This window comes from Aulonocara stuartgranti (genome assembly GCF_965226115.1).
Source record: "Aulonocara stuartgranti genome assembly, chromosome: 7".
Classification (NCBI taxonomy): Eukaryota; Metazoa; Chordata; class Actinopteri; order Cichliformes; family Cichlidae; genus Aulonocara; species Aulonocara stuartgranti.
The window spans coordinates 35754933-35781584 of NC_138945.1; the positions used below are offsets into that span (position 1 = coordinate 35754933).

The 26652-nt window shown below is 39.7% G+C and overlaps 2 protein-coding genes and 1 long non-coding RNA gene across 10 annotated transcripts; 1 reads left to right on the plus strand and 2 right to left on the minus strand.

The window, feature by feature from the left end:
* The first annotated feature begins 206 nt into the window (after nt 1-206).
* Nucleotides 207-13251, plus strand: LOC309709631. Of its 2 annotated transcripts, none has more exons than XR_014277556.1 (2): nt 207-2548; nt 13183-13251. It is a non-coding gene; the product is annotated as an uncharacterized lncRNA (long non-coding RNA). The 2 variants fall into 2 exon arrangements; XR_014277557.1 differs by lacking the exon at nt 13183-13251 and adding an exon at nt 7397-8974.
* On the minus strand, nt 3280-14991 carry LOC309709617 (regulator of G-protein signaling 7-binding protein B-like). Its single transcript, XM_082538353.1, has 6 exons — nt 14472-14991; nt 14048-14220; nt 13170-13300; nt 7365-7503; nt 7174-7244; nt 3280-4965 (listed from the first exon to the last, which is right to left on the minus strand). The coding sequence occupies exons 1-6, from the start codon at nt 14601-14603 to the stop codon at nt 4874-4876; spliced, it is 738 nt and encodes a 245-aa protein (XP_082394479.1). The 5' UTR covers nt 14604-14991; the 3' UTR covers nt 3280-4873.
* Nucleotides 14992-16252: 1261 nt separating this feature from the next.
* On the minus strand, nt 16253-25568 carry rnf180b (ring finger protein 180b). Of its 7 annotated transcripts, none has more exons than XM_082542424.1 (8): nt 25425-25568; nt 22908-22970; nt 22218-22310; nt 21675-21770; nt 20890-21519; nt 18864-19119; nt 18671-18769; nt 16253-17036 (listed from the first exon to the last, which is right to left on the minus strand). In XM_082542424.1, exons 3-8 carry the CDS (start codon nt 22308-22310, stop codon nt 16855-16857), a joined length of 1356 nt encoding a protein of 451 aa, XP_082398550.1. In that variant the 5' UTR covers nt 22908-22970; nt 25425-25568; the 3' UTR covers nt 16253-16854. The 7 variants fall into 7 exon arrangements, with proteins under 7 accessions (XP_082398550.1, XP_082398552.1, XP_082398555.1 ...); XM_082542426.1 differs by having other exon boundaries at nt 22218-22329; XM_082542429.1 differs by having other exon boundaries at nt 22218-22372; nt 25425-25442.
* Between the last annotated feature and the right edge of the window lie 1084 nt (nt 25569-26652).

Here is a 26652-nt window from a genome sequence, read left to right on the forward strand (position 1 = left end):
TGCATTAGCAAGTTTCTTTATGTCAAACTAAGCTAAGCACATCTGGATTTCAGCTTTGTAGGTAATCTAAGAACACGGAGTCATACTTACCACCTCATCGTTTCATTCATAGAAAGAAAGCAAATTGGTCTGCTGCCCAAAGTATTAAAACATTTTAGGTTAGAAATTAAACAAAAAACATCTTGTATATAAAACTTTATTAATATTATAAAATGTCCTATTGGCTGTACATAAGTTTAGCTGTGTTTCTCTACATTGCAGGACACGGTAACTACACACAAGTCAAACACATGCCTGACAAAAATAAAACGTCGCATTCCTCAATTGAAACACCACCAATGTTACATTAAAGTAATAAATAGCACAAACACTAATTTACAACACAGGTGACCGTTACATTCAGCGAGGAAAATGGCTCTGGTAGAATGCTTCATATGGATTTTGTCTGCGTGTTTGTGTGTGCGGCTTTTTTAATATTTTCTTCCCGTCAAAACTATTCTTTTAGACTGATAATGCTAGTGTCCCCTAGAGGCTTCAGTGTGCATAACATCCCAGATTACTCAATGAAATACATCCTTGACAGCTTAGCTTAGTTTAGTGCAACAGCTAGGAAAATAACTATAACTATAATATTATGAAAGGAAGTTTGATATTTTTTCAAGATATTAAAAGACATCATTCTTACACAAAACTGGATTCAGTACTCTTGTTGTTTTACTAGGATGAAGGGCAAAATGACAAAATGATTTACTTTTAATTTTTTATTTTATGATGCATTTCTTTACTTTGAAAGCAAAGCTGTTTATTTCCTAGCTGATTTATGTCCCTACCCTATGCCCAGGGCAATACTGACAACATGCTGGAGAGATGTCTCTTCCAGCTTGGGAATGAATCTGTGTCCCCTCAGAAAAGCTGAAGGAAGTAGCTGGGGGGACGGAAGTCTGAGCATCTCTTCTTAGACCGCTGCTCACGTGCCCCAAACACAGATAAGTGTTGGAAAATAGATGGATGGATTTTCTTAAAACTAGAGTAACACTTTATTCTAATGTGACAGTGTTACTATAGGGTAATAGTGACTTTGCCAGAGAATGGGACTACAGAAATGTTCATGGACATCAACTGGCTTTATCCCCTGGACACACTTCCAGACATTACATTTCTTGTTGCATCCTTCCTATTTAAATAGTTTGTACATTTTAATATGTTTGATTTGGACTTTTCTTGATATTAATGGAACTGTAAAACTGAAAACAGTGGTAAAGTCAGGAAAATGGTTAGTATTCATCTTCCAGGGGTCTTGAGTAACCGTTATGGCAGCTTTAAAGTGTTTGTCAATGGAACATTTGACCCACCCTTGCTGAAAACACCACCAAAGCCATTACAAAACCATCATCTGCTGGAGGTTAAACTTCAGTAAAACTCCCCTAGAAAAACACTGTCAGCGTCAACATATACACATATCGGGGGGGAAAAACAAAGAGGCTGATGAAATCTAAAAGGCAAAATTCAGGAAGTGTGCTAAACAGCTCATTCTTTCCTGGTATAAAGCTTATTTTAAGCCTACACACACATAGTTGAATAAATTCTAAATCCTTTAGCTTCTACAGTAAGAGGAATGCAAATATCGTAGGAGCCAGTTATGTTTATGCGCCATAAGGCTGTAGATGAATTGTTTAACCTACACCACACAGGTATACAGAGACTCACCAGCCTCACATTGTGACACATTCAACCATGGCAGTTTGACACAAGCACACTAGAGATAGCTGAAAACTGACTTTGCCTGTGCATAGCCTGAATATGTACATTTGTTAGCTTCCGCTATGTAAAAACACAAAGATTGGGAAGAAAATTCCCCAAAACAAACAAACAAACTAGGGGTGCAACGATATTCGTATCGATATTGAACCGTTCGATACAGTGCTTTCGGTTCGGTACGCATATGTATCGAACAATACAATTTTTTTCAAATTTTTTTTTTTCAAATTTTTTTTTTTTCAATTTTTTTTTTTTTCAATTTTTTTTTTTTGTGTCCCGTTTGGATCTATAGCCATCAGAATTGTTGTCTTGAGGCCAAGAAAGATGCCAAGAGGATTTATTTTAAGTGGATCATCATATTGGTCCATTTGATTGACCTTTATTATAATTATGAATTTATTTTATTTTCAGTTGCAAACGGGACAGACATGACTGTGGGATAGGACAGGGGGAAAGAATGAAAGAAAGAGGGGGAGAGAAAGAAAGAAAACCAAAGGGGAGAAAAAAAAAGAACAATACAAAATTTGTAATTTATTTTATCAACTTTCCTTCTGACGATGCTGTCTGTGTTGAGCACTCAGTGAATCTGCATTTGACTACTCCGCCTAGGCTCGAGAGTGCAGCCTAGGCGGAGTAGTCGAACGCAGATTCACTGAGCACTCAACACAGACAGGATGGTCAGAAGGAAGAGCGCAGGGCAAGCTAGCGAGACAGAAGTGGACCTCCCCACCCTCATTCAGATCTGGCGTTTGGAATTATTTTGGTTTTCATGTGACGTATGACCCTGAAGGTAAGCGAGTCATGGACTAAAGTAAAACAGTATGTTGGATGTGCCATGCAATGCTCAATTACATGGGTGGGAGCTAGTGTGTTAGCGCAGTTAGCTCGTTAACGTGTTGGCCGTCTAGCCCCTCTGTATAGGGTAGCTCGTTAACGGAGATTTGCCGTGTTGTGGCGTTAAGGTTATTTCAACGAGATTAACCTGAAAGCACTAGTGGGAACACAACGAATATGACTGCACATTTACACCGACATCATCCTAGTGCAAAGACAAAAACAAGCATGCATGCTACAAACTTTAGCCGAGTCATTTAGACAGCTGTTAGCACAGGATTCTCCTTATGGAGACCTGATATGTATAATATGCTGCTGAGAATATAGCCCAGAAGAAACGGATAGTATAACTTTTATTTTGGAAAGAGACATTTCTCTGTAATAAACTCTCTTTTCCAAAGATGAGTGATTCCTCAATCAGATACAGGGCTCGCAATATCGCTAGCCCGACGTCCCGGGGCTATCTCTCCCCTGCCTGTCGGGCTATTGTAGGAAGGAAAAATATATGTCAATGCTTTTGCATTCTTTCAGAAATGTAGCTGGGTAATTATGTCATTGGGTGAGCCACTGTCAATATGTGACATATTGAAATCGTGTTTGAATTTGCGCTTGTTTTTTTGCTTTCACTTTGCAATCGCGCGAACTGTGTATAGAGAGCGACAGCACTGATCTGTGAGTGATGATAATTTGTGCACCAATTCCTCTGACATCGTCTTATTAATTGTTAGCTTACTATGCAAACATGACAAGTGAAATCTCCCGCAGCTTAAACATGTGAGAGTTTTTTTGTATCGAAAAAATATCGAACCGTGACACCAAAGTATCGAACCGAACCGAACCGTGAATTTTGTGTATCGTTGCACCCCTAAAACAAACACAAAAATCAAAGATGTCTCACTTTTAAGCTTTGGTAGACAACATGTTGGACCCCAGTAATAACACAATTCATAATAAACTTTCTTTATATTGTAATTCCAATGGTCTGAGGGGGAACTAGGCTTCTTCACCTACTCTGGACTCTAATTGAAGGCTTTAGAAAATCTAACCATTGATGACTTTGGCTAATCATGGGTCTTTTTTAGGAGAAGTAGTGCACTTTTAGCCAGCTAGGTCAATTAAGGGACTTTCATCTGGGTGATAAGGGTTCATATCCTGTGTTACATTTAATGGTTTCCACATTATTGCAAAAATAAAAAGGGGGTTAAAACAATTTCCAAATTTTGGGCTTATAGTAGATAGCTAAATTTTCAATTGTGTCCTTTTCCCCCAGGAAAATACTTCTTTAATTCTACAACACTAATTATAAAAATAATTTTACAGCATGAAACTGTTTTAAAGTCTTTAAGCATGACATCATGCTATAATTTAAGACCTGAAAAATAACGTACACGCTATTTAGCAAGTGTAAATTGATTCTATGCAACAATCTTTACCAACTGCTATTGGTCAAAGTTATTAATTTGCCAACACTCTGATGGCAGCACAAGGTGAATACTGGCCAAAGTGCAGTATTAAGTGCTCTAATGAACCAAATAAAAAAAAAAATTATTCATGACATTTACTTAATTTAGGACATGTTGTTTCTGGTTTCTCCTCTGCTCTCTGTTTCACCATGTGCATCTGCTCTGTGCGGTGTTGGTGAAACAGGAACAGAGTGAGCAGAGAAGAGACTGGTGAACTGAAGCTAGCATTATTTCATCTTTGTGTTTTACCTTGTTAGTATCTGATAGTGGCTGTTGCTGGATTTCCTTTCTGTTTATTTTTAAGTGCACACTTTCAGGTTGTTAGAAAAAAATCTAAACGGAGCAGGGTGTGGCTGACGGTGGGCCCTTTGTTTTGGGCTGACCTGCTGGTGCTCTAATACATCACCCAGTGGTTCTGTATGTCATAAATAGCACCAGAAAAATATCTCTGTATTTAAAGCCCAACAAGATGGAACCTGAATCTGAGAATGGCAAAGCAATATTACCAACAGTTAGCCTACGCGCTCTCAGGTATATAGAGCTTAGAAGATAAATGTCTTAATAAGATACATTTGAAAAATCAATCCTGAAACTTCAAGCACCAAAGCTGTCTGAACACATGAGCTGAGAAGTCTGAAACAGTAAATATCAAGATGACGAGGAAAAATAGAACCTGGTAACAGATACTGCAAGATTACAATTTCAGATATTGGTTAAAAAAAATGAAAGATGGGATTAAATAATATTAAAGTGCCTCTAAATAAATATACATTATTGAATAAAACAAATTAAAATGAAAGTCCTTTTCTGTCACACTCTTAGCCGGACACCATGCAGCAGAGTCCAGGGAAGCGTCTCTTCCTCTGCCTTATCAGTGGGTGAGGAGTCAGATTCAACAAGCTGCTGTCATCTGCAATAAACAAACATGTTATCTTGTTTCCATCACAGCCAGAGAAAGTCCACCGTCAGAGGTCACCTCCTAAATATCAGAACTTGGGAGTTACATCACAAAAAAGAAAAAACGGGATTTGGTTTTGCCTGGTCAATGCTCTCCACGTGGCAAATCATAAATACAAGACAGTGACAGACTACAATTTTTACAGTTTTACTACTGTTTACATGCACTGCACCAGCTTGAATTGCTATGTTGGGGTTGGTGGGGCTATCTGAATTGACAGGTGGCATTCCAGTTGAAAAAGTAAACTGGGAACTCAAAAATTCCAACTTCAAACTCTAGTCCGACTGCCACCTTGGAGGTCGCTCCAACATACACAGACATGGCAGGGCATGTTTGCATATTGTCAGGAGATTTGTGAGTTGGTGCCCAACCCTCCCATCATGTTGGTAAGGTCACATGGGTCAGTGTTTGAATGGTGGTTAAATCACCTGGGAATGCATCTCAGCACGGCATTATAGGTGTCCGGAAGCTGTTGTCGTAGGACACCGCAATCAGTCAGTCAGTGATCATGACCAACTACAACTGGTAGATTCTCTTTGCCAGCATAAAAAAGGACAGCACTCACTTGATTGACCAATACTCAGTCAAGAGAGTATTGATTGGGAATGTCCAACGAATTCAATGAATATCTAAGAAAGAGAAGTGTAGACTTAAACAAATTGGCAAAGTCTCTTGTTCTACGTTTCTGAATAAGTCAGAAATCAGAATTTCCAAGTTGCCAGTTGGAATTTGAATCTAGAACACCAACTCGCATTTCCCACTTGGAAAGTCGAAGCAACACCGGCAACCCTGAGTTGCCCTGCAAGAAAAGAAAACCTTTGATCTGTACTGCCACTGTTGTGTATTTGTGGCTCCCTAAATAAGCCATTCAGAGAGCACTGACCAGGCTTTATCCATGATTTTACTGCAGTAGTGCAAAACCACAAGTATTATGCTGTATTGCTAGTGATACCTGAATGGCTTTTTCCTTGGTAAGACCAAAAACAACTCCTGTTTGCTCTCATTCTGCAAGTTACCAGAGGAACTACCAGTTGTAGGTGCTAGGTGGGAGTGATGTCACATTCAAGTTCCCAGGTATCTGGAACCATTTCTAAACAACTAGGAACCAACATCCATCTTGAATAACCATTATGGCAGCTTTAAAGTGTTTGTCAATGGAACATTTGACCCACCCTTGCTGAAAACACCACCAAAGCCATTACAAAACCATCATCTGCTGGAGGTTAAACTTCAGTAAAACTCTCCTAGAAAAACACTGTCAGCATCAACATATACACATATCAGGGGGGAAAAACAAAGAGGCTGATGAAATCTAAAAGGCAAAATTCAGGAAGTGTGCTAAACAGCTCATTCTTTCCTGGTATAAAGCTTATTTTAAGCCTACACACACATAGTTGAATAAATTCTAAATCCTTTAGCTTCTACAGTAAGAGGAATGCAAATATCGTAGGAGCCAGTTATGTTTATGCGCCATAAGGCTGTAGATGAATTGTTTAACCTACACCACACAGGTATACAGAGACTCACCAGCCTCACATTGTGACACATTCAACCATGGCAGTTTGACACAAGCACACTAGAGATAGCTGAAAACTGACTTTGCCTGTGCATAGCCTGAATATGTACATTTGTTAGCTTCCGCTATGTAAAAACACAAAGATTGTTTTCTTCCCAAACAAACAAACAAACACAAAAATCAAAGATGTCTCACTTTTAAGCTTTGGTAGACAACATGTTGGACCCCAGTAATAACACAATTCATAATAAACTTTTTTTATATTGTAATTCCAATGGTCTGAGGGGGAACTAGGCTTCTTCACCTACTCTGGACTCTAATTGGAGGCTTTAGAAAATCTAACCATTGATGACTTTTAAAAAACCCAGGAACCAACAAGGCTCAAACCTATCATGAACTGGAATTTGCTAGAACACCAGAGTCACTGTCCACAGTGAAGCCAGTTTTATATCACCATGGACTGAGAGGGTGCCGACCAAAATAAGAAGCGACCCTGTTCCAAAATCTCCACCTTCTGAAATTTTCAGCTGCCCACATAAACAAACCAAATGCCTTCTGGAGAAACGTTTTAAGGACTTTTCTGATTTCCATTCTTCTTTATCAACTCTCTTACATATATTTTACCTATAACAAATATTACATACCTTGATTTTTCAGTGGCAAGGGCATCGTCTCCCTGAGTTTGCTGAGTAGATTTCGCATCTCTCGCATATCTCTGCACACAAAGAACCAGCAGTGTTTTATGAGTAGTTTAGATAATCCTGGACAAAAACAGAGTTTATACTGGTAAAACATTTTCAGAATATAAATTTAAAAGCAAGTGCAGTGCGTGTACCTCTCTATGTTTTCAATATCATTTCCCACCAGCCACTGCTCCTGAGGAAAGTCGATGGGAGAAGAGGATCGGTCCTCCAGGATGGGAACATCTGAGCTCTCGTCCAGCCTGAAATCCACCCTTGGCTCCGAGTCTGTTCCTTCAGAACCGCACAAATACAGCAGCACTCAAGCATGATTGACAAAGAAATCTCACACACTATAAAACACTTACATCTGGAATGCAATTCATGATTTCAAGAAAATTAAATACTTTAGTTTTAACATTTGACAAAAATTATTTCTTCCTTTTAACATTTTTTTAATTATGTTTTTAAAATGTAATGAACGTGAATACAGCACTCTGCTTCCCCCTACTGTTTCAATACAAAATGACAGCTCCACTGCAATCTCAAATGGGAAAGTTGTGACGTTTATACAGCAATTTACATATAACATTTAAATATATCAGGAGTTTTCCTGCATATAAGAATTTCAGGTGGCCAACAGTGAGGTTTCAGGCAGATCCAAAATAAAATCACCAGTTTTGCAGTAAATGAACTTTTAGAGTTTTAATTCGTTTTTCATTAAGCCAAACAGTTTTTAGAAGTAACAGGAACATTTACTGCACTTGGACAAAACCTGTGCAGTCACCCCTAAAGCCCCAGTGAGCTGGGGAAAACTGTGCATATAAAAATAGCACATGATATATTTTATTGCATTGTGCCCTTAGCTATCAACTACTGATGTTCAGCATAATTAGTTTTAATAACTATAAGCAAACAAAACAAGTATTCAGCAAATGCTTTAATATTTATATGTATTTAAATGTGTTTTAAGCCGAAAACAGCACTTTTGGACAAATGCAGTTTGAACTCATTACCAAGTGAACTAGAAATGAATTGCAGATCACAAGAAATTATTCCTAGATGAGGGGCCAGTACAGTAGGTCAATCTGAATTCCTGACTAAATGTAAATGAACTGCATAAAAGTTTTGTATTTTAATAATTTACTTAATAATATTTTAATTAGTTCAATAATGGAGAAACCCAAATTCTGAAGCTGTAAATCCTAAAAGTGTCAGAAGTTTATATTTTCCTTCTATACAGTGGGAAAAACAGAACATAATGTGATAGTTAGTGTGAGTACAAGAACATAATTATTACAACATAATGTTGTTTTGTTTTTTGTTTCTGATGTATGGGGAAGGTTTTACCATGGCACACACCTGGGGACAAAGGAAGAAACTGATCATTTCAATCTGATCATTGGTTGGTTGATGAAAGTTTTGGGGATTTAATTGGCTGAGGTATTTTTCTTTTTCACCAAGTTTTAGATTTGGTGTGTTTTCACCTAATAGAGGAAGAATATTCTGAGACAAGTCCTAAGACCGGGCTTCTGTATTTTTATTTTTCATTTTGATTGGTTATTTTTATTTTATTTATTTTTTTTGGTTTTTGAACAGTGCACTGGGAGTTTTGTTTGAGAGTTTTGTTTGGGAATTTCTTTTCTTTAAGCAGATCTGCACGATGGGAATTAAAAGCTCTATACGACACGTCGAGAAAACCGTTGCAAGTGAGTTTCTCCAAAATTACAATGGGCTCGGAAGAAAGTCACTTATTTGGGACAATTAGAAAATGAGTCCCTGCCCAAAAAGGATTCAACGAGGTAATCCAGTCTAAATTCTTCTTTTTCTTTTGAAATGACGTCATTTTGCTGAGGGTGGAAACGAAATGCGACAATTGATTCCACTATCAGCAAAGAAAGAAAGAATGGATGAATGAATGAGTGAAAAAAACAACAACAAAAAACCCAAAACTGACTGACTGGTAAAAGCTGACAAAAGCTCACAAGACTTGACTGACTTGACCACTACTCAAGGTTAACCTCCACCTAGACAGGACAAAAGGGTGGATGAATCTATGTGTGTTTCTTTTTACAGGAGCAGAAAGATGACAGCAACATCCTAGGTTGCATGAGCTTTGGGCCATACCGATTTGACCTTTTAAATGGCACTTTCTGTGTTTGTGGATTTACCAGCGCTGTGTTATTCATGGGCTTGTGTTGCTCACAGAGGTCACTGTGAGAAAGTGTGTATATACCTGCGCAGCACTAACATTTGCATTCTCTTTTCTACAGCATTACAGTTCTTCATGTGATTTGATCATGTGATTTATAACAGGACACAACTGGTTGATGTTTTTTTACTACAGGATTACTGGATTTATGAGTGAAGGGAACTGTGTTTGCAGGCTACAGTATATGTTGATTATGCTATTACAGTGTGTTCTTGGGAAAATGTTGAATATTACAGGGGAGAAGTGACTATAGTGTATTGTTGATCTGCCATGGGGCAGATCAAAAGAGGGATTTGTGAGTACAAGAAAATAATTATTACAATATAATGTTTTATTTGCTTAGATCAGAGGAATAGGGAAGGATTTGTCTGTGTTTCAGTTTGGCTTAGCTGTAGGCTTGCGAGTGTGTGTAATTGTTTAGAGGGAAAGGAATTTATTGACACTGGGGGTCTGCTGTCATAAAAGGAGACAGGAAGCTGCAGTTGGGGATTGCTGATGCTTGTACCTTTAATAAAAACTCATAATTGTTATAACTTAGAAGCAGGTTTGCAGGAGACTCTCCACATGCTTATCTGTAAATGTAAGACAATAAGAGGCCAATGGCCCAGTGGATGCAGAGTGGGAGTCTCAGTGTTTGTAATATGTTAACTGTGTTTTGTATGTTGTCTAGAGGAATTTGGTGTAGCTTGGGTGAGGCGATTACTTTTATGACCCCCAGGAAGTCACGTATACAGAGACACACACACACAGTGCTTTGACTGTTACGACGCACCCACATTTACATGCACACTCACTCAGGTACTGGTGCATACACACACAAACTTTTTGTTTGCAGCACACCATGGGGGTTTTATGATGGGGTCGCTTCTATAAAGCTGACTGTAACAAACAAAGGAGTGGAAGATTTTCAGAGGGACACCGGCCTTGCTTCTAGAACAGCGGTCCCCAACCTTTTTTGCGCCACGGACCAGTTTATGCCCGACAATATTTTCATGGACCGGCCTTTAAGGTGTCGTGGATAAATACAACAAAATAAAACTAGTATCGGTACCAAAAAAAAGAAAATTTATTCATAACACACGTGAAAAGACCCAGGAAAACCGAGTAAACGATAAAAACGACAACAAAATAACGCTGAAAACCGATAAAACCCCTGAAAACCATACATTTCACACCTGAGCCTCAACTCTCGCGGCCCGGTACCAAATGACTCACGGACCGGTACCGGTCCGAGGCCCGGGGGTTGGGGACCGCTGTTCTAGAAGATGGATGCTTAAATGAAGATGAATAAAGATGAATAAAAGGTTTTTGTGAAAATGACTACTGAGTCCGGTGCAGTCTCTGGATGCCCGAGGAATAAAAAGAACCGGGGTGAAACTGATTTCGTAACATTAGTAAAGGCTGCAATGTAAAAAAACAAACAATCTGCATTTGCAGCTTGTTTATAATTTAATTTGTTTCCTTAGTAATATCTAAACTTATTTGTTTGTGGACATATTTTTGATCTGGAGAAAGATTAAAATTGGAGGCAATGTAAGATCAAAACACTACATATACTCTTCAACTAAGTTCAGCATTAAATAATAACAAACTAAACTGATTTTCTCTTATGATACAGTCACCCTATAGAAAACAGCAGTTGGAGACTGCAGCGCAAACAAATTAGCTTAACAGTGTGCAATGAACTTGAGCTTGTGCCTTTGCTTCAAAGATGAGGACCATGTCTGCAACCATTCGCAGTGACTGCTGTCTTCAAAGCATACAGTGGCTTGCAAAAGTATTCGGCCCCCTTGAATTTTTCCACATTTTGTCACATTATAGGCACAAACATGAATCAATTTTATTGGAATTCCACGTGAAAGACCAATACAAAGTGGTGTACACGTGAGAAGTGGAACGAAAATCATACATGATTCCAAACATGTTTTACAAATAAATAACTGAAAAGTGGGGTGTGCGTAATTATTCAGCCCCCTGATTCAATACTTTGTAGAACCACCTTTTGCTGCAATTATAGCTGCCAGTCTTTTAGGGTCTGTCTCTACCAGCTTTGCACATCTAGAGACTGAAATCTTTGCCCATTCTTCTTTGCAAAACAGCTCCAGCTCAGTCAGATTAGATGGACAGCGTTTGTGAACAGCAGTTTTCAGATCTTGCCACAGATTCTCGATTGGATTTAGTTCTGGACTTTGACTGGGCCATTCGAACACATGGATATGTTTTGTTTTAAACCGTTCCATTGTTGCCCTGGCTTTATGTTTAGGGTCGTTGTCCTGCTGGAAGGTGAACCTCTGCCCCAGTCTCAAGTCTTTTCCAGACTCCAAGAGGTTTTCTTCCAAGATTGCCCTGTAATTGGCTGCATCCATCTTCCCATCAACTCTGACCAGCCTCCCTGTCCCTGCTGAAGAGAAGCACCCCCAGAGCATGATGCTGCCACCACCATATTTGACAGTGGGGATGGTGTGTTCAGAGTGATGTGCAGTGTTAGTTTTCTGCCACACATAGCGTTTTGCATTTTGGCCAAAAAGTTCCATTTTGGTCTCATCTGACCAGAGCAGCTTCTTCCACATGTTTGCTGTGTCCCCCACATGGCTTGTTGTAAACTGCAAACAGGACTTCTTATGGTTTTCTGTTAACAATGGCCTTCTTCTTGCCACTCTTCCATAAAGGCCAACTTTGTGCAGTGCACGACTAATAGTTGTCCTATGGACAGATTCCCCCACCTGAGCTGTAGATCTCTGCAGCTCGTCCAGAGTCACCATGTTTGGAATCATGTATAATTTTCGTTCCACTTCTCACGTGTACACCACTTTGTGTTGGTCTTTCACGTGGAATTCCAGTAAAATTGATTCATGTTTGTGGCTGTAATGTGACAAAATGTGGGAGAGTTCAAGGGGGCCGAATACTTTTGCAAGCCACTGTATCTGGTGCAGAAATTCACTGTAGTGTACAAGTAGTGATGTAGTTGCTGCAGGATGGCAACTTAACTGCACAGTGACAAAGGGTCTGGTCAAAGTGCTGTTACACGGTGATCATTCACAAATCGGAGTGAGATTGGTTGGAGACAGCAGCTACCATGAGGCGACCTGTACACAAATGTGTTCCCCCAGAAGATGAATTTGTCACCTTTGAACAAGCAATTGGTTACTGCAACGACTTGCAACTGGTTGATGAAAGTGAAGAATAATCACTGCAATCACCAAGCAACCACCTGGTGATATACTAGTCACAAGGAGTGTTCTACTTTTACTCCAAGTGTGACTGAGCCATTAGCACAAAATGCAAGACATGCTGCACAACTGCCTGGAAAACACGGAACTTTTTTCTCCATATACGTCAGAAATATTTATAAGTTGAACCACAAACATCCACTCAGGTCTTTTGGGGATTTCAGGTTGTAAAGTCTGCATCTCATCAAGCTGCATCAAACATCTGTACTGTGCGTTATTGGGCATATATATCCAATTACTCCGACTATACAAACACAGCCCAAACAAACCAAAACATAATATCCATGGTAGCAGCATATTGCACTTGGAAGGTGGTTAAAACAACAATAATAATATTCTTGTTATCTGAAAGCAAAATGAAATCAGTTGGGAGTAACACTTGATTTTTAAAGCTTTTAAATACTACACTTGGCTTTTAAATACTACACTCAAACACCTGGCCACAGGCGGTTTTTATTTTTTATCTTTACTCAGCAATTCAGCATCATCACACCGTGTGTTCACTACTGTAACTGTACTTTTTCTGTGTAGCTGCAGCACCCCCAGCAGGCACATCGACTTGAGCATCTCCGTTATGAACATCTCCAGGCAGCACTGCAGCTGGATGAAGAGCCGACAGATCTCGGGATGGATCTCCCCGTCCTCTGGACTGCAGCATTAAGGAGAGGAGAATCAGACACTCGCAGTCAATAGTTTCATCTGTTATTCCACACCAATACGTAACAATTAAACTGCTAGACAAACTTTTAGCTAAATAAGTTCTACTTATATTTTTACTGTATTTAAACCATTTTTTTGTTGTTGTTTTTTTCATTTTTTGTGGTCTCAAATCAACAATAATCTATAACTTTTCATTCATAATTTAGCCACGTTTTTCTGTTAAGTTTATATTAAACTGTTTAATGCATGTAATATTTTTCTAATCGTGCTTTTTCAACCTTTTATTCCTACCTTTTATTTAGATCATTACTTTTCTATTACAGTCACAAATTAATTTATTTTGTCTATATTCTAAGTCTTATTTTGCATTAACTGTTACCTTTTCTGCTCAAAGCTAATTCATCAGTTGTAGTTGTTTAGATAACTGATTGATTAGTATCCCGCTTGTATGTATCCCTGATTGGGAACACCTAGTATCTAGCATATTTAACCTTCACTTAATAAAATAAAATATGTGTATATGTGTGACTAACTGTGGATAAAATCTATCACTGACTCCTTTTTCAAAATTGTTGCTTTACTGATTTAACTTAAAATACACTCTGTGATGCTCACCTGTTCTACCTGAATAAACGTTAGCTCATAAACGTTTAAAAAAAAGACAAAATAAATTCAATAAATGAGGGAGCCACAGTTTCTTCTTAAAAAAATATTATCATTCAAACTCGTGTCTAACCCCGAAACAGAGATGACGGCGAGGTCCTGGTGCGCAGCCCGGGCCATGGAGCATCCTTTGGACCGTGTGTGGTGCATCTGAGCCCGCAGAGAAGGACAGTCGGCGGAGATCTCGCCGACGGAGATGACCTGCTCCCGGTACAGCGCTACGAGGGTGTTGAATTCCTGCACAGTCTTAAGGAAAACAAACCATCACGCGATCAGGAAGGACACGATATTACTGTGTGTGATTTCAAATGCAACAAATACAACAAACACACTCTTAATGCGGCTCATCGCGACGCTTTTTATCCATTATGCGCCAATGCTGCTGCACCTGCGCGTAAAAAAGTCGGATTTACACGCATGAATCTGTCCTTTGGTGCAGAGCTGAGCTCAAGTTAATCATTAACAGACATGACTACGATCCTTATTTCAGTACCCACCATCCTGCTGTCGTCCACAGCCCCCTCAGTACTCTCCCGGCGATCCGTCTCCGTCTGCGCCGCTTTACCGAGCGGAAAGATGCTCCCTGTGGATCTTGGGCGTTTTTTCCGCCCATACGGTGCAGAACACATGCATGCACACCCACCACCGGAGCCGAGCCAGACGCAGCGAGCGATGCCCTCTCTTTTCTGGTGGCTGCTGTGTCCTCTGTGGAGAAGAAGACGACACGCAGACGCTGCTGGGTGTGGGCTTTTCTTTCCCCCCCCTGCTTAATGCCTAAAGCCCCCTCCCGCAGCGGTGCGTGACTGTTCCCCAGAACAGGATCAGAAAAGATATCCCAGCAGCTCCCTCCACATCCCAGCCGAGCGGAGAGTCACCTTCAGCCCCTCCTGAAGGCCGACAGGGAGGCTCCTCCGTCTTCCGCCCCACGCTCACGTGTGCGGAGGATACAGAGAGAGCCAACGGCAAAACAAGTCGTCACCCTCCGACTGAAAATTAACCGTTTCTGTGCATACAGGACAAACGATATGATTTTCTTGCATCCACGAGATGCACGTTTTTTAAACTCATTACCTACTGCATATCAGTCAGGGGCGTGTGCGAAGTGGACTGTGTGGTGGCAGCAGCCCACCTCCCTTTCACTGGTCAAAGTGGGTTGCATGTGGCCTATGACATTAAGTTTGACATCCCTGGTTTAAATGAAGACATTCACTACAAAAAAAAAAAAAAAAAAAACAGGTGAAAACAAAGCTACGTTTCTTTAGTCCCCAGTGTGCCACCTTATTAAAAAAGGAGTCCTGGAAACAACCCCAATATCAGACATGGGGTAACTTCTTTTTTTTAAGAAACCAAGACCTTGTCAGCATAAATGCTCATCTCAAGGCTTCAAAGTATGACTTGAATGAATGAATCATGTAACTTCATCCATCTTTTTTACTGTTATGTCATGTATGTAAAGAAACTAGGCTTCAAAATACAGACACTTGATGGCTAGATTACAGCTTCCTGTGCTTTAAGCTAGCTTGATGCAACCTCAGACCCCAGTGTGAAATAACCAGCATCATTATGGTGGTTATCAACTTTATCTGTTAAACCAGGCTCTCTGCTGCAGGCGCCATGTATACTCAAATATCAAGGTCATGTGACTTCTGACCAAAATGCTCTCCGAGTACTGCCTGCGCCAATCAGACTCACAGTTAGATGATGATAAAAATCTGAAATGAATAAAACAAACGTAACAGTAAAACGCAAAATATACTGGGACAGAAAAACATTAATGTGGTGATTTAGGGCTTTCTTTGTCAGCAGATACTGATTTAGATTAGAATCAAGTATAAGAACATGTATAGATTTTCTCCATCACCACATTATTGCATGCAACTATGCAATGCACATTTTGTGCTTTATATCGTGGTTTTACTAAAGAACGACATTGCGGCAGCAGAGAATTTTAATCATTTAATTACATGGTGCTTCAGCCATTTTTAAACCACAATTTAAAACCTGCTCCTGACCAGGTGTTTGCTGATTTAGCTGGGTAAAGAGAGACAAAGGAGGGGCTTTGGGCCCACTCTGTGAGCGCCCTTAAGTGGTCCAGTCAGGGCCCAGACTAACTCGACTGATCTGAAAACGGCTGTGCACCAGCGCTCCCCGTCAAACTTGAGAGGTTCTGAGAAGAATGAGAGAAAGTGCCCAAAACAGGTGTACCGAGCAGTTATTATAGTTTAGCATTTTCCAATGAGTTAAAAACCATAAATAAAAACACATTTTCAACCAAAAATCAGCCAGCTAACCTTTATTGAGACTCCTGGTATGGATTACATTTCACAGAAGCAGCGTGTCTCTGTACATTTAATACAGAAAATGGAACAGCAGCAAGATCTTTGGATGGCACTTTTGAAAACACAAAGTGCTTCACAGTTTGGATAAAGTGTACATAAGTCAAGGATATGTACTTACATTCAATTTTTTTCACATCCATACGTTGTGAAACATGACGGACAGAAATTAAAGACCTATGAAACAGTTTTCAGCAGATGATTGAAAAAAATAAAAACACTGATACGGTCGTTTTCAGGTGATGCCTCAAAGCTTGGCACCTTTGAATTTAAGAAATATGGCATTCAAAATTCAAATTGCTGTCAAGTGACCTTAGTGAACACGACACAAGAAGCTCAGTTTTGCAGTTCTGTGCTTTGTTATGTTAGCAGGACAAAAAGCATCAGACTGAAGATTTTTCAAGTAATTAGGTAGTTATTAAACCCTAATCACACTCAATACTATAAACTTTTCTCAACAATTTCTGCAAATGTCTCACATGCCCTCTGTTGTTTCAGAGGTATTCCCGGACTCTATTAACATCCGACATGCGATTCAGTAGGCCTAATCTGGAAGAAACGATGCAATTAGACCATAAGGTCTAAAACAGCAGAGGAATAGGATAAAACAGAGGAACACTAGAACACAGCACAGGATGCAGCTGATGACAAAAAATATCTTTAACAAAATGTGGCCCAATTGCACTCCGTAAAAATGAAGCACGGGAAAATCTTCGTCTCTGATACCTAATGAGAAAGAGATGAAATGTTCCACATTTAATGACCAATCAAAATTTGTGTGTAATGTCATTATTTGTGCCGAGGTTCAAAATGTTATTCTTTTAAACAACAGAAATACAAATTTTATATTTTACAAAGTGATACATGTTTAACGGGGAAAAAAATTTCTCCAAATACAAATAAACCTTTGATAAGAGCAGAATTTTATAAAGTGGAAGAATATTAAACCTATAAAACAATGATTAGCTTTTAGATGAAACAAACATATGAAAATATTCAATTCATTCGGCAGATAAGCGCACTACACATCATTTCCTCAGCCAGAAACCTTCATCTGGTAATTCTGCCTGAGTCTATTCACAACCATCAAATCCTTCAATCTCTCATCAGTTTCTTTCCTTTACTTTTGCTCTGCAATAACATAAGGAGCTCTACATAAAGAATTCAAGTTAGAAAACCAGACATTTTTTTAATGGGACTCAGGTTTTTTCCTTATTTTAGGTTCTATTATTGTGCCAGTGCTAGATACTCACATTAGACATGACATGTCTGAACATGTAAAAATAATAGAGGTTATCCGAGTAATTAATTTGGATTTATAACAAGTATTAAAACAAAATGAGTGAACTGAACTGCATTCTGTTCAATAATTTACTCCTTTTGCCCTTCAGCAAACTTTTCTTTTACTCTTGTTTCTCCATGAAAGTCCAGATTCACTCATTGCCAGGCTGCTGTGGAAAGGTTTAGTTCATTTATTTATTAACATTTTGAGTATATTTCATTTGAATTTTAATTAAAGCTCAAGGGAAAAAAGTGACCATAATAGTGGTAAATAATCATGATCTCAAAACAAACATAATTATGGTTTTATGCCCTGATCGAGAAACCAGAAGCTCAGGCTTCAGACTGCTCCACACACTCAGTTTCACACAATGTCATCTTCTCTTGGATTTGTTTGTGAGTAAGAGGGAGTAACTCCAATATGGTCACCTCAGGCACACAACTAAGGGGTTCAAGTGAATACATACATGTATCACAACCCCAAGTGTACATAAGTGTGTTACATTTAAAGAATTAAAAATTATATATTTCCCAAAGACATAAATATCTATTGTCAAATCAGAACTGGTCCCATTCCAAAACTTTAAGTTCTGATGCTTCTTTCTCTGGGTGTCACAGTTATCACAGGCAGTATTATTGTAGCGTCTATTTTACAATATAAAGCACCTTGAGGTGACTGATGTTGTGATTTGGTGCTGTATAAATAAAATTGAATCATCTATCCACCATAAGAGACTAAAAGCTTTTAAGTGGAGGAATGCTCTGTCTGGTTTGCAAACCTAACTATATCGATTTTAACTCCAGTTTCAGTTATTGTTTTAACAGTTTACAACCAGCTGTGTAAAGATAAAATACCCTACAGACACTAAAGCAAGGCGATAAAGCAATACCATTTATTGCTTCCTCAGAACCAAGGTCCTGATGCAATGTGAGCTGAGATTGAAAACTACTTCATGCATTTTTGCTTTTGTCAACCTTCACAGAAACGGGATAATCCAGACTTTTCTGTCACAGTATTACACTGGAAACACTTCCTAGTCAAATAAAAACAAATTAAACTAAACAGCAAAGCTTCTCACCTTCAGGCAGAGGCCATGATGCACACGGCGAAGCCTCAAATTCACACTTGCGAGCCTTGTAAAGTTTTGGGAAAAAGGTTTTTGCCCTTTGATCGAGCTCTGAAGAAGACAGAACAGGGGACGAACTAAAGAGCATATCCTCACCAGAAAATGTTTGCTATTCTGAACACAAAGAGCGAATTAACAAACGTACCAGTTTGTAAGTTGGTGTATAAGATGACATCCCGGCAGAGAGGGCAGGTGGTCTTGTCATTTCCACTGTTCATGGCATGTGCGCGAAGACATGGCTCACAGAAGACATGACCACAGGGCTGACTTCTGTGAGGACTGAAGTAGACATCCAGACAGACAGCACAGGTGAGGTTCTCCCTGTTCTCCTGGTGCTCCTCCTCCTCCTCATCATCATCATCATCATCATCATCCAGCAGCAAAACTCTCACATGTTCAGCCTGGACATAAACATCCGAGTTTTTATTTTTTGGTCCCAAACGGCGGAGGGAAAAAACGCTTCTACAAGCATACTTTGGAGGAGAAACTGCCCAGATCACATTTTGAATCTTGTATCTAAAATAATTTAAGTCCTGCTCATTATTACATGCATATGGTAACTGCACTGGTTCTTATATAGTGTTTTTCTACACTTACGGATACAGTTATGTCTGAAGGTTTTCACAGGACTCCAGGCAGTCATATGAAAAACTACACTCCGTGATTCAACAACATCTAGAACCACCTTCAACAGCAACTTTAAGTAATGATTTTCTGTATGACTCAGTCTCTCACATCATTGTGGAGGAATTTTGGCACACTCTTCTTTACCATGTCACTTCAGTTCACAGACTTTTGCACACCACAGGGAAACGCACTTCAGCTGATTAGTGCCAAACAGCAGACTACTAAAACACTGGATTTTCGCTAACCACAACTGAAGCACGGCCTTCATGCATTTGGTCTTCCATCTATACACAGCAAGCCAAATCAGATCATTTTATTAAAATGCATCTAAAAGTCACCAACATACAAACACTTAGGTGAAGTCCAGCAGAGCTATCAGCCCCATCAAATAAAGCAGCCACAGCCTCAAGTTTCAGTCTTAAAATAGAGTTGTTATGAAGGGAAAACTATCCACAGAGGCCAAAGCCCCCATTCTGTGCCAAACAGATTTTTTATGCTGTAATGTTTTGGGGTATTTTACCATGATAATGGGGACTGCCCTGCTTTTTGAGCTAGAACGAAGGAATCATTGGAGAAGCTGCAGTTTTCAGCACTTCCATGTTGGCTTCCTTTTTCAGCCACAGCAGCTGCCACTTGATTGCATCCTTCATACTGACACTAACTCAGTGTGAACCTTGCTCTCTCACCAGTGCTTTCTCATTCTGGTGTTGCAGCCATCTCTCTCTCTCCTCCTTTGTTTCAGTCTCACACTCTTCATATGGTTCTTCTCTTTTTTGCTAAGGCTGTTTGAGGGTGGGGAGCCGACAGAGGTTTGAGGCTGAGACAATAACACACACGTCACTTATTTAGCAGCTCAAACAACAGAATCTATCAGCTAGTGAATTTTTTTTCCCACTGGTATGCAAGCAGACAGTTTAACCACAAGTTTGGGCTGTCTATCAGGGGGCAAGAGGTTGGGAACACAGGGTCATCAATCTGTCACAGAGTTAACTTGGAGAGAAAAACAACCACATTCACACTTACAGCCAAGTTAGAATCACAGTTTAACCCAATATGCTGGTCTATGGAGTGTGGGAGGAAGCCAGAGCACGCAGACATGGGGAAAACATGCAAACCTCGCACAGAGGTCCTAGTCATTGGATTTGAACCCAGGACCTTCTTGCTGTAGGTGACAATCCCATTGGACCACTTTGCTGCTCACTTTGGAAGTTATCTGCCCACCAGCTATGGTAGGCTACAGCATACATTGCTATATGAGAATGAGGTTAACCGTGCCTTAAAACTCTCTTGGCTGCTAAGTTAGACTGAAAATGGGAAATAACCTTGCCAAGGTTTCAGCCCCCCCCTCCCAAATTCAGATGCATTCTGAACACTGGAAATACTCAGTGTGGTTTTGGGATGAAAGTCAGTAACAGAGTCGAGAATTCACTTGACCATTACTTCTACTACTCTGTACTCACACGTAATCACGTGGTCTGGCAGGTTAAAGATAGTTTACAATAAATCCAAACAGAGAGAAAATAAATAAATAAAAATGAATATACCACTGGTTCTTCTTCATGCTCAGAGACACTGTCAGAGATCCATCTCCTGAGAAACACAGCAGGATCAGAGACCTCGTCGCAGAGAGCTGCAGTCTCTACAGAAGACTCAACACCCTCCTCTGTTAGCAGGAGATGCTGATCCAGAGGCGGCTGGGTACCCTCAGAAACAGATGAAGAGGCTTCACCATCTGTGTGAAGCTGCTCGCTTGCAGGATGTGAGACAACATCAGGGTAAAAATCACGACCACAGAAAGCTGGCACACTCTTCCAGCGAGCATTTTCTCTTTCTACAGGAGTTCGCCCATCAGTTTGTGGATTTGAGGCCTCCATAGGACTCTCATGGGGCATTGTAGCAGCACAGTTAAAATCCTGAAATCTATCCAGTGTAGTCGTGCTAAACTCAGCCCTCTCCTCGTGATTCTGAGAAATGTCCATCTGTCCCCTGTTGAGCCTCGACCTTAAAGGCTGGCCCATCAGGATGGAGTGCTTGTGGTCGTAATCCAGGCGGCTTTTGCTGAAGTGAATGGAGGCGTCAGTGCCACAGGGACACTGACTGCGATTAATGAAGTTGAAGCCTCCCAGGCGAGCTCTACAATTCTGGCAGTTGAGTTTTCCAGCAGTCCACTGGGTCTGGGGACACCAAAGGAACAAAGCTTAAAGATTAACTTTTTTCAGTTTCTTGCTCCTCTTCCAACAATAACAGTCAACACAGCTTTAAAAAAAATAAATAAATAACTAAATAAAAATGTTGACATATTATCTTTGTTCACACGGGTCACACTCACTTGGTGAACTGAGGTCAAAATCCACTCTGGCAATATGTCAACATCGAGGTGCCAAATACTGCAAACATCAGCAGAGGCTTCATCTGTGTACGGAATCTGCTCCAAAGCAAAAAACACACAGACAGCCGAGACGGTTTACATGAAAAAAAAAAAAAAAAAAAACAGCTTCTCAGGTACTGATAGCCAGTTAGTGCCATGTGAGAAAGGATGTTTTCACACGACTTTCTACAGTCCAGTGGTGGAGGTGGTGATGATTTGGGCTTGTTTTGCAGCCATGGGACCTAAGCACCTTTAGTTATTGGGTCGACCATGAACTCCTCTGTACATCTGTGGACTAGAGCTCTATTAGTTTGAGGTCTGGTCCATAAACCTCAATGAACTGAAGCCACATTAAAAGACTGGGCCAAATTTGCTTTTTTGTGAGTTTTGTTTTAGCTTCTGTCACACATTAATTTCCCAATCAAATACCATAAAACGTCTCCTAAAGTAAACTATGAAGTTAATGAAAGAAAACACATTTAGGATTTTAAAATAAACTGTTACCGTTAAAAAACATGTTGAGTCTATGATGCTTTTCCGACACTTCCTGCAGCGCAGCATGGATCTCTGCATATTTTCCTGCAGTGGGTCCTTCATCTGTACATGGTGACAAAGGCTGTCAATGCATAATGATGAACTCACCTGCACTGGTCCTGACTCTCAAATAAAAGGACAAAAAAAACAAAACTAATGACAAAAATATTTGGACATTCAAACTGTCAGCTGAAATAATCAGCTGTGAATACAAACAATTGGTTGTTTGAAGAGTCCTCCTCCCATCTCTCTTCCAGAGGCATTAGGAAAACCACATGTACAGAGATTGATTTCTGAGTCGGAAGTTGGAGGCTGGAAATCAATTAGTTCAATCGCTTGATGATGTGGATCCAGATAGGATCTGAAGTGGCTCAAATCATTTTAAAGCTACTACCTTTGGAAGTAGCCTACACATGCAAATAGATATAGGCTCCATGTGGTCCACAGCTGTTTCATTTTGATGATAAAAAAATAAATTTATAGTTTGCAGCAAATACGTGGATATTACTGTTTAGTATTTAAGGTGCAAAGTTAAACTCACTTAAAGCTAGGCCTGTAATCCTGGAAGGTGCTGGAGGTGTTACAGCAGTCATCAGAAGGATTGTTAAGCATTTGGATGAACAAGGGTTTTACAGTTAACTAAAGTGCGACTTCACTCACCTTCAGGACTTTTTGGATTGACAGGGACGTTAATCTGAGCACTGAGAAGCAATGTGATGAATCCTGGACATGAGATGTTTCAAAAATCAAAACACTTATTGTCACATGGATTTGGTGAGACAACATCGGTCTCTGAGATTCTTTTGGTCCTGGTAGAGATCGCGCTGAGATGTTTCCATGTTTTGCACAATCCTTTTATTACCATTGCAAGCAATCACAACTATGTTCTCTTTAACTTTGATGTACATTAAGGAATCTATTCTCAACAGATTACATGGATTCTTTCATCAGCTGACAAAGAGGTGATCAAAAGGTGAGCTATTGATCTGATAACCCTCTACACCACCTACTGGAGATGAACACTACAGGGAGTGCAGAATTATTAGGCAAGTTGTATTTTTGAGGAATAATTTTATTATTGAACAACAACCATGTTCTCAATGAACCCAAAAAACTCATTAATATCAAAGCTGAATGTTTGTGGAAGTAGTTTTTAGTTTGTTTTTAGTTTTAGCTATTTTAGGGGGATATCTGTGTGTGCAGGTGACTATTACTGTGCATAATTATTAGGCAACTTAACAAAAAACAAATATATACCCATTTCAATTATTTATTTTTACCAGTGAAACCAATATAACATCTCCACATTCACAAATATACATTTCTGACATTCAAAAACAAAACAAAAACAAATCAGCGACCAATATAGCCACCTTTCTTTGCAAGGACACTCAAAAGCCTGCCATCCATGGATTATGTCAGTGTTTTGATCTGTTCACCATCAACATTGCGTGCAGCAGCAACCACAGCCTCCCAGACACTGTTCAGAGAGGTGTACTGTTTTCCCTCCTTGTAAATCTCACATTTGATGATGGACCACAGGTTCTCAATGGGGTTCAGATCAGGTGAACAAGGTGGCCATGTCATTAGTTTTTCTTCTTTTATACCCTTTCTTGCCAGCCACGCTGTGGAGTACTTGGACGCGTGTGATGGAGCATTGTCCTGCATGAAAATCATGTTTTTCTTGAAGGATGCAGACTTCTTCCTGTACCACTGCTTGAAGAAGGTGTCTTCCAGAAACTGGCAGTAGGACTGGGAGTTGAGCTTGACTCCATCCTCAACCCGAAAAGGCCCCACAAGCTCATCTTTGATGATACCAGTCCAAACCAGTACTCCACCTCCACCTTGCTGGCGTCTGAGTCGGACTGGAGCTCTCTGCCCTTTAACAATCCAGCCATGGGCCCATCCATCTGGCCCATCAAGACTCACTCTCATTTCATCAGTCCATAAAACCTTAGAAAAATCAGTCTTGAGATATTTCTTGGCCCAGTCTTGACGTTTCAGCTTGTGTGTCTTGTTCAGTGGTGGTCGTCTTTCAGCCTTTCTTACCTTGGCCATGTCTCTGAGTATTGCACACCTTGTGCTTTTGGGCACTCCAGTGATGTTGCAGCTCTGAAATATGGCCAAACTGGTGGCAAGTGGCATCTTGGCAGCTGCACGCTTGACTTTTCTCAGTTCATGGGCAGTTATTTTGCGCCTTGGTTTTTCCACACGCTTCTTGCGACCCTGTTGACTATTTTGAATGAAACGCTTGATTGTTTGATGATCACGCTTCAGAAGCTTTGCAATTTTGAGACTGCTGCATCCCTCTGCAAGATATCTCACTATTTTTGACTTTTCTGAGCCTGTCAAGTCCTTCTTTTGACCCATTTTGCCAAAGGAAAGGACGTTGCCTAATAATTATGCACACCTGATATAGGGTGTTGATGTCATTAGGCCACACCCCTTCTCATTACAGAGATGCACATCACCTAATATGCTTAATTGGTAGTAGGCTTTCGAGCCTATACAGCTTGGAGTAAGACAACATGCATGAAGAGGATGATGTGGACAAAACACTCATTTGCCTAATAATTCTGCACTCCCTGTACAGAAAGTATCGTTACCGCCTCATAGCACTATACGTGCTAGTTATTCTAGATTTAACTCCTTAATGTGTCTTTAGAGGGGTTTTTTTAAGCTCTTGTATAAATTAGCTTTATTGTATTTTTTATTTTATGTAGTTCTGTTATAATGTTTGCTATGTTGAGCCATGTGGCCTTTTCATGTTTTGGATGCTGTACCACAGCAATTTGCAAACTTTAGTGGTAGTAAGTATTTCTTATTTAACGTTATTTTTTTAACGCTCACAGGTGTTTTGCGGCTCCAAAGAATCTAAATAGTCACTAAAATAATAAAGGACACTCTACAGGCACGCTGGCGTGCACAACACACACATCAGCCTGGGACAACCAAACTTCTCACTATCGATGTTTAAACTACGAGGGCAAAATTACGGGTTTTCGCTTAACGTGCATAGTTTAAAGTTAACGGTTTCGATGAAATAAGAAAAACACAATTCAAGTAAAACAATAAAATGAGTCGCTAGTTAGCTACTGAGCCCTATTAAACGACAACGGCTACGGTCCAAATACAACGAAGAACATTTCGACAACTATAAAAATAAAATAAGCTTACCTTTAAGACAGACGTATTTGCTAGGTAAACACGGCTACGCTAAGAAAACAAAATATTTCTCTTGAGTTTAAATAGCTCGGTGACGTCATGAAAAGTGCTCAACGGGACGTCTAATGGGCCAAAAAGGACCGTAAAGGCCGCTGCTGTCGCTTCAACTTCATGGTAAATGGAGTTGAATTTGTATAGCGCTTTACTTAGTCCCTGAGGACCCCAAAGCGCTTTACACTACATTCAGTCATTCACCCATTCACAAACACACACTGGTGACGGCAAGCTACATTGTACAGATCAGTACAATTTTCGTTAAACACAAATAAAATCTGGACTTGAATAAAAAAAAAAGAGAACTTGTAAACTAAAATAAAATGAAAATATAGAGGACAGATCTTTAAGTAATTTTTAGTTTGGTTAAAAAACATTACAAGTTGCCTGATGAGTCACTGAAAGACAAGTTTACTGAGACTCTGGATGTTTATAATAGTATGACACACGTTCAAACAATTTGTTATTCTAATAATACCTGTACTAATCTTAACTATGACACGTCATTGCACACAGCAATAATTGGAAAGACAGAAACTAACAAATACTAAACTAAAAACCCAACATTGTCAAACAAAAACTAAAATGGAACTGAACTAAATTTTAAATAGATCAATTAAAATAACAACAACAAATAATTCGAAAATACCAAACTATATTTAACTCTGAGCCTGAGGAATAAGCAGTCACCAGACTTGCGGGATGTTAATTTATTCTTTAACAATTTCATTTGTAAATCACAAAATAAAACTGATTTTGTTTAACAGCTAAACACAGTGTTATGTTACTTTTATGGGTTGGCCTTGGGAGTCCAGTAAGGTCATTGTGTCCCCTCAGATGAAATCTACTGATATGTTTTTACATCTATGAGTAAAACATAGAGATTCTTAGTTTTGTAATGACAGACTTAAACGCTCACGCTGCAGCGCACACAAAGATCAAGCTTAGTCCTGCAGCAGCAATGGAGGGAAAGAGTGTGACTGAGGATACAAACTATAAAAGTCAGATTTTGAGAAATACTAGTTTCCTTTTTTGACTTAAAAAAACTGCAGTGCGGTGAATTTCTGCTCTTGTCTGTGACTCCAGGTGTTCTCGTGTGTGGTGACTTCATTAATCCACGTTTGCACATTGAGAAAATTTCTCTCCTTTCCACAATATGCTACCCTCTTTGTCCTTTAGAAGTGCT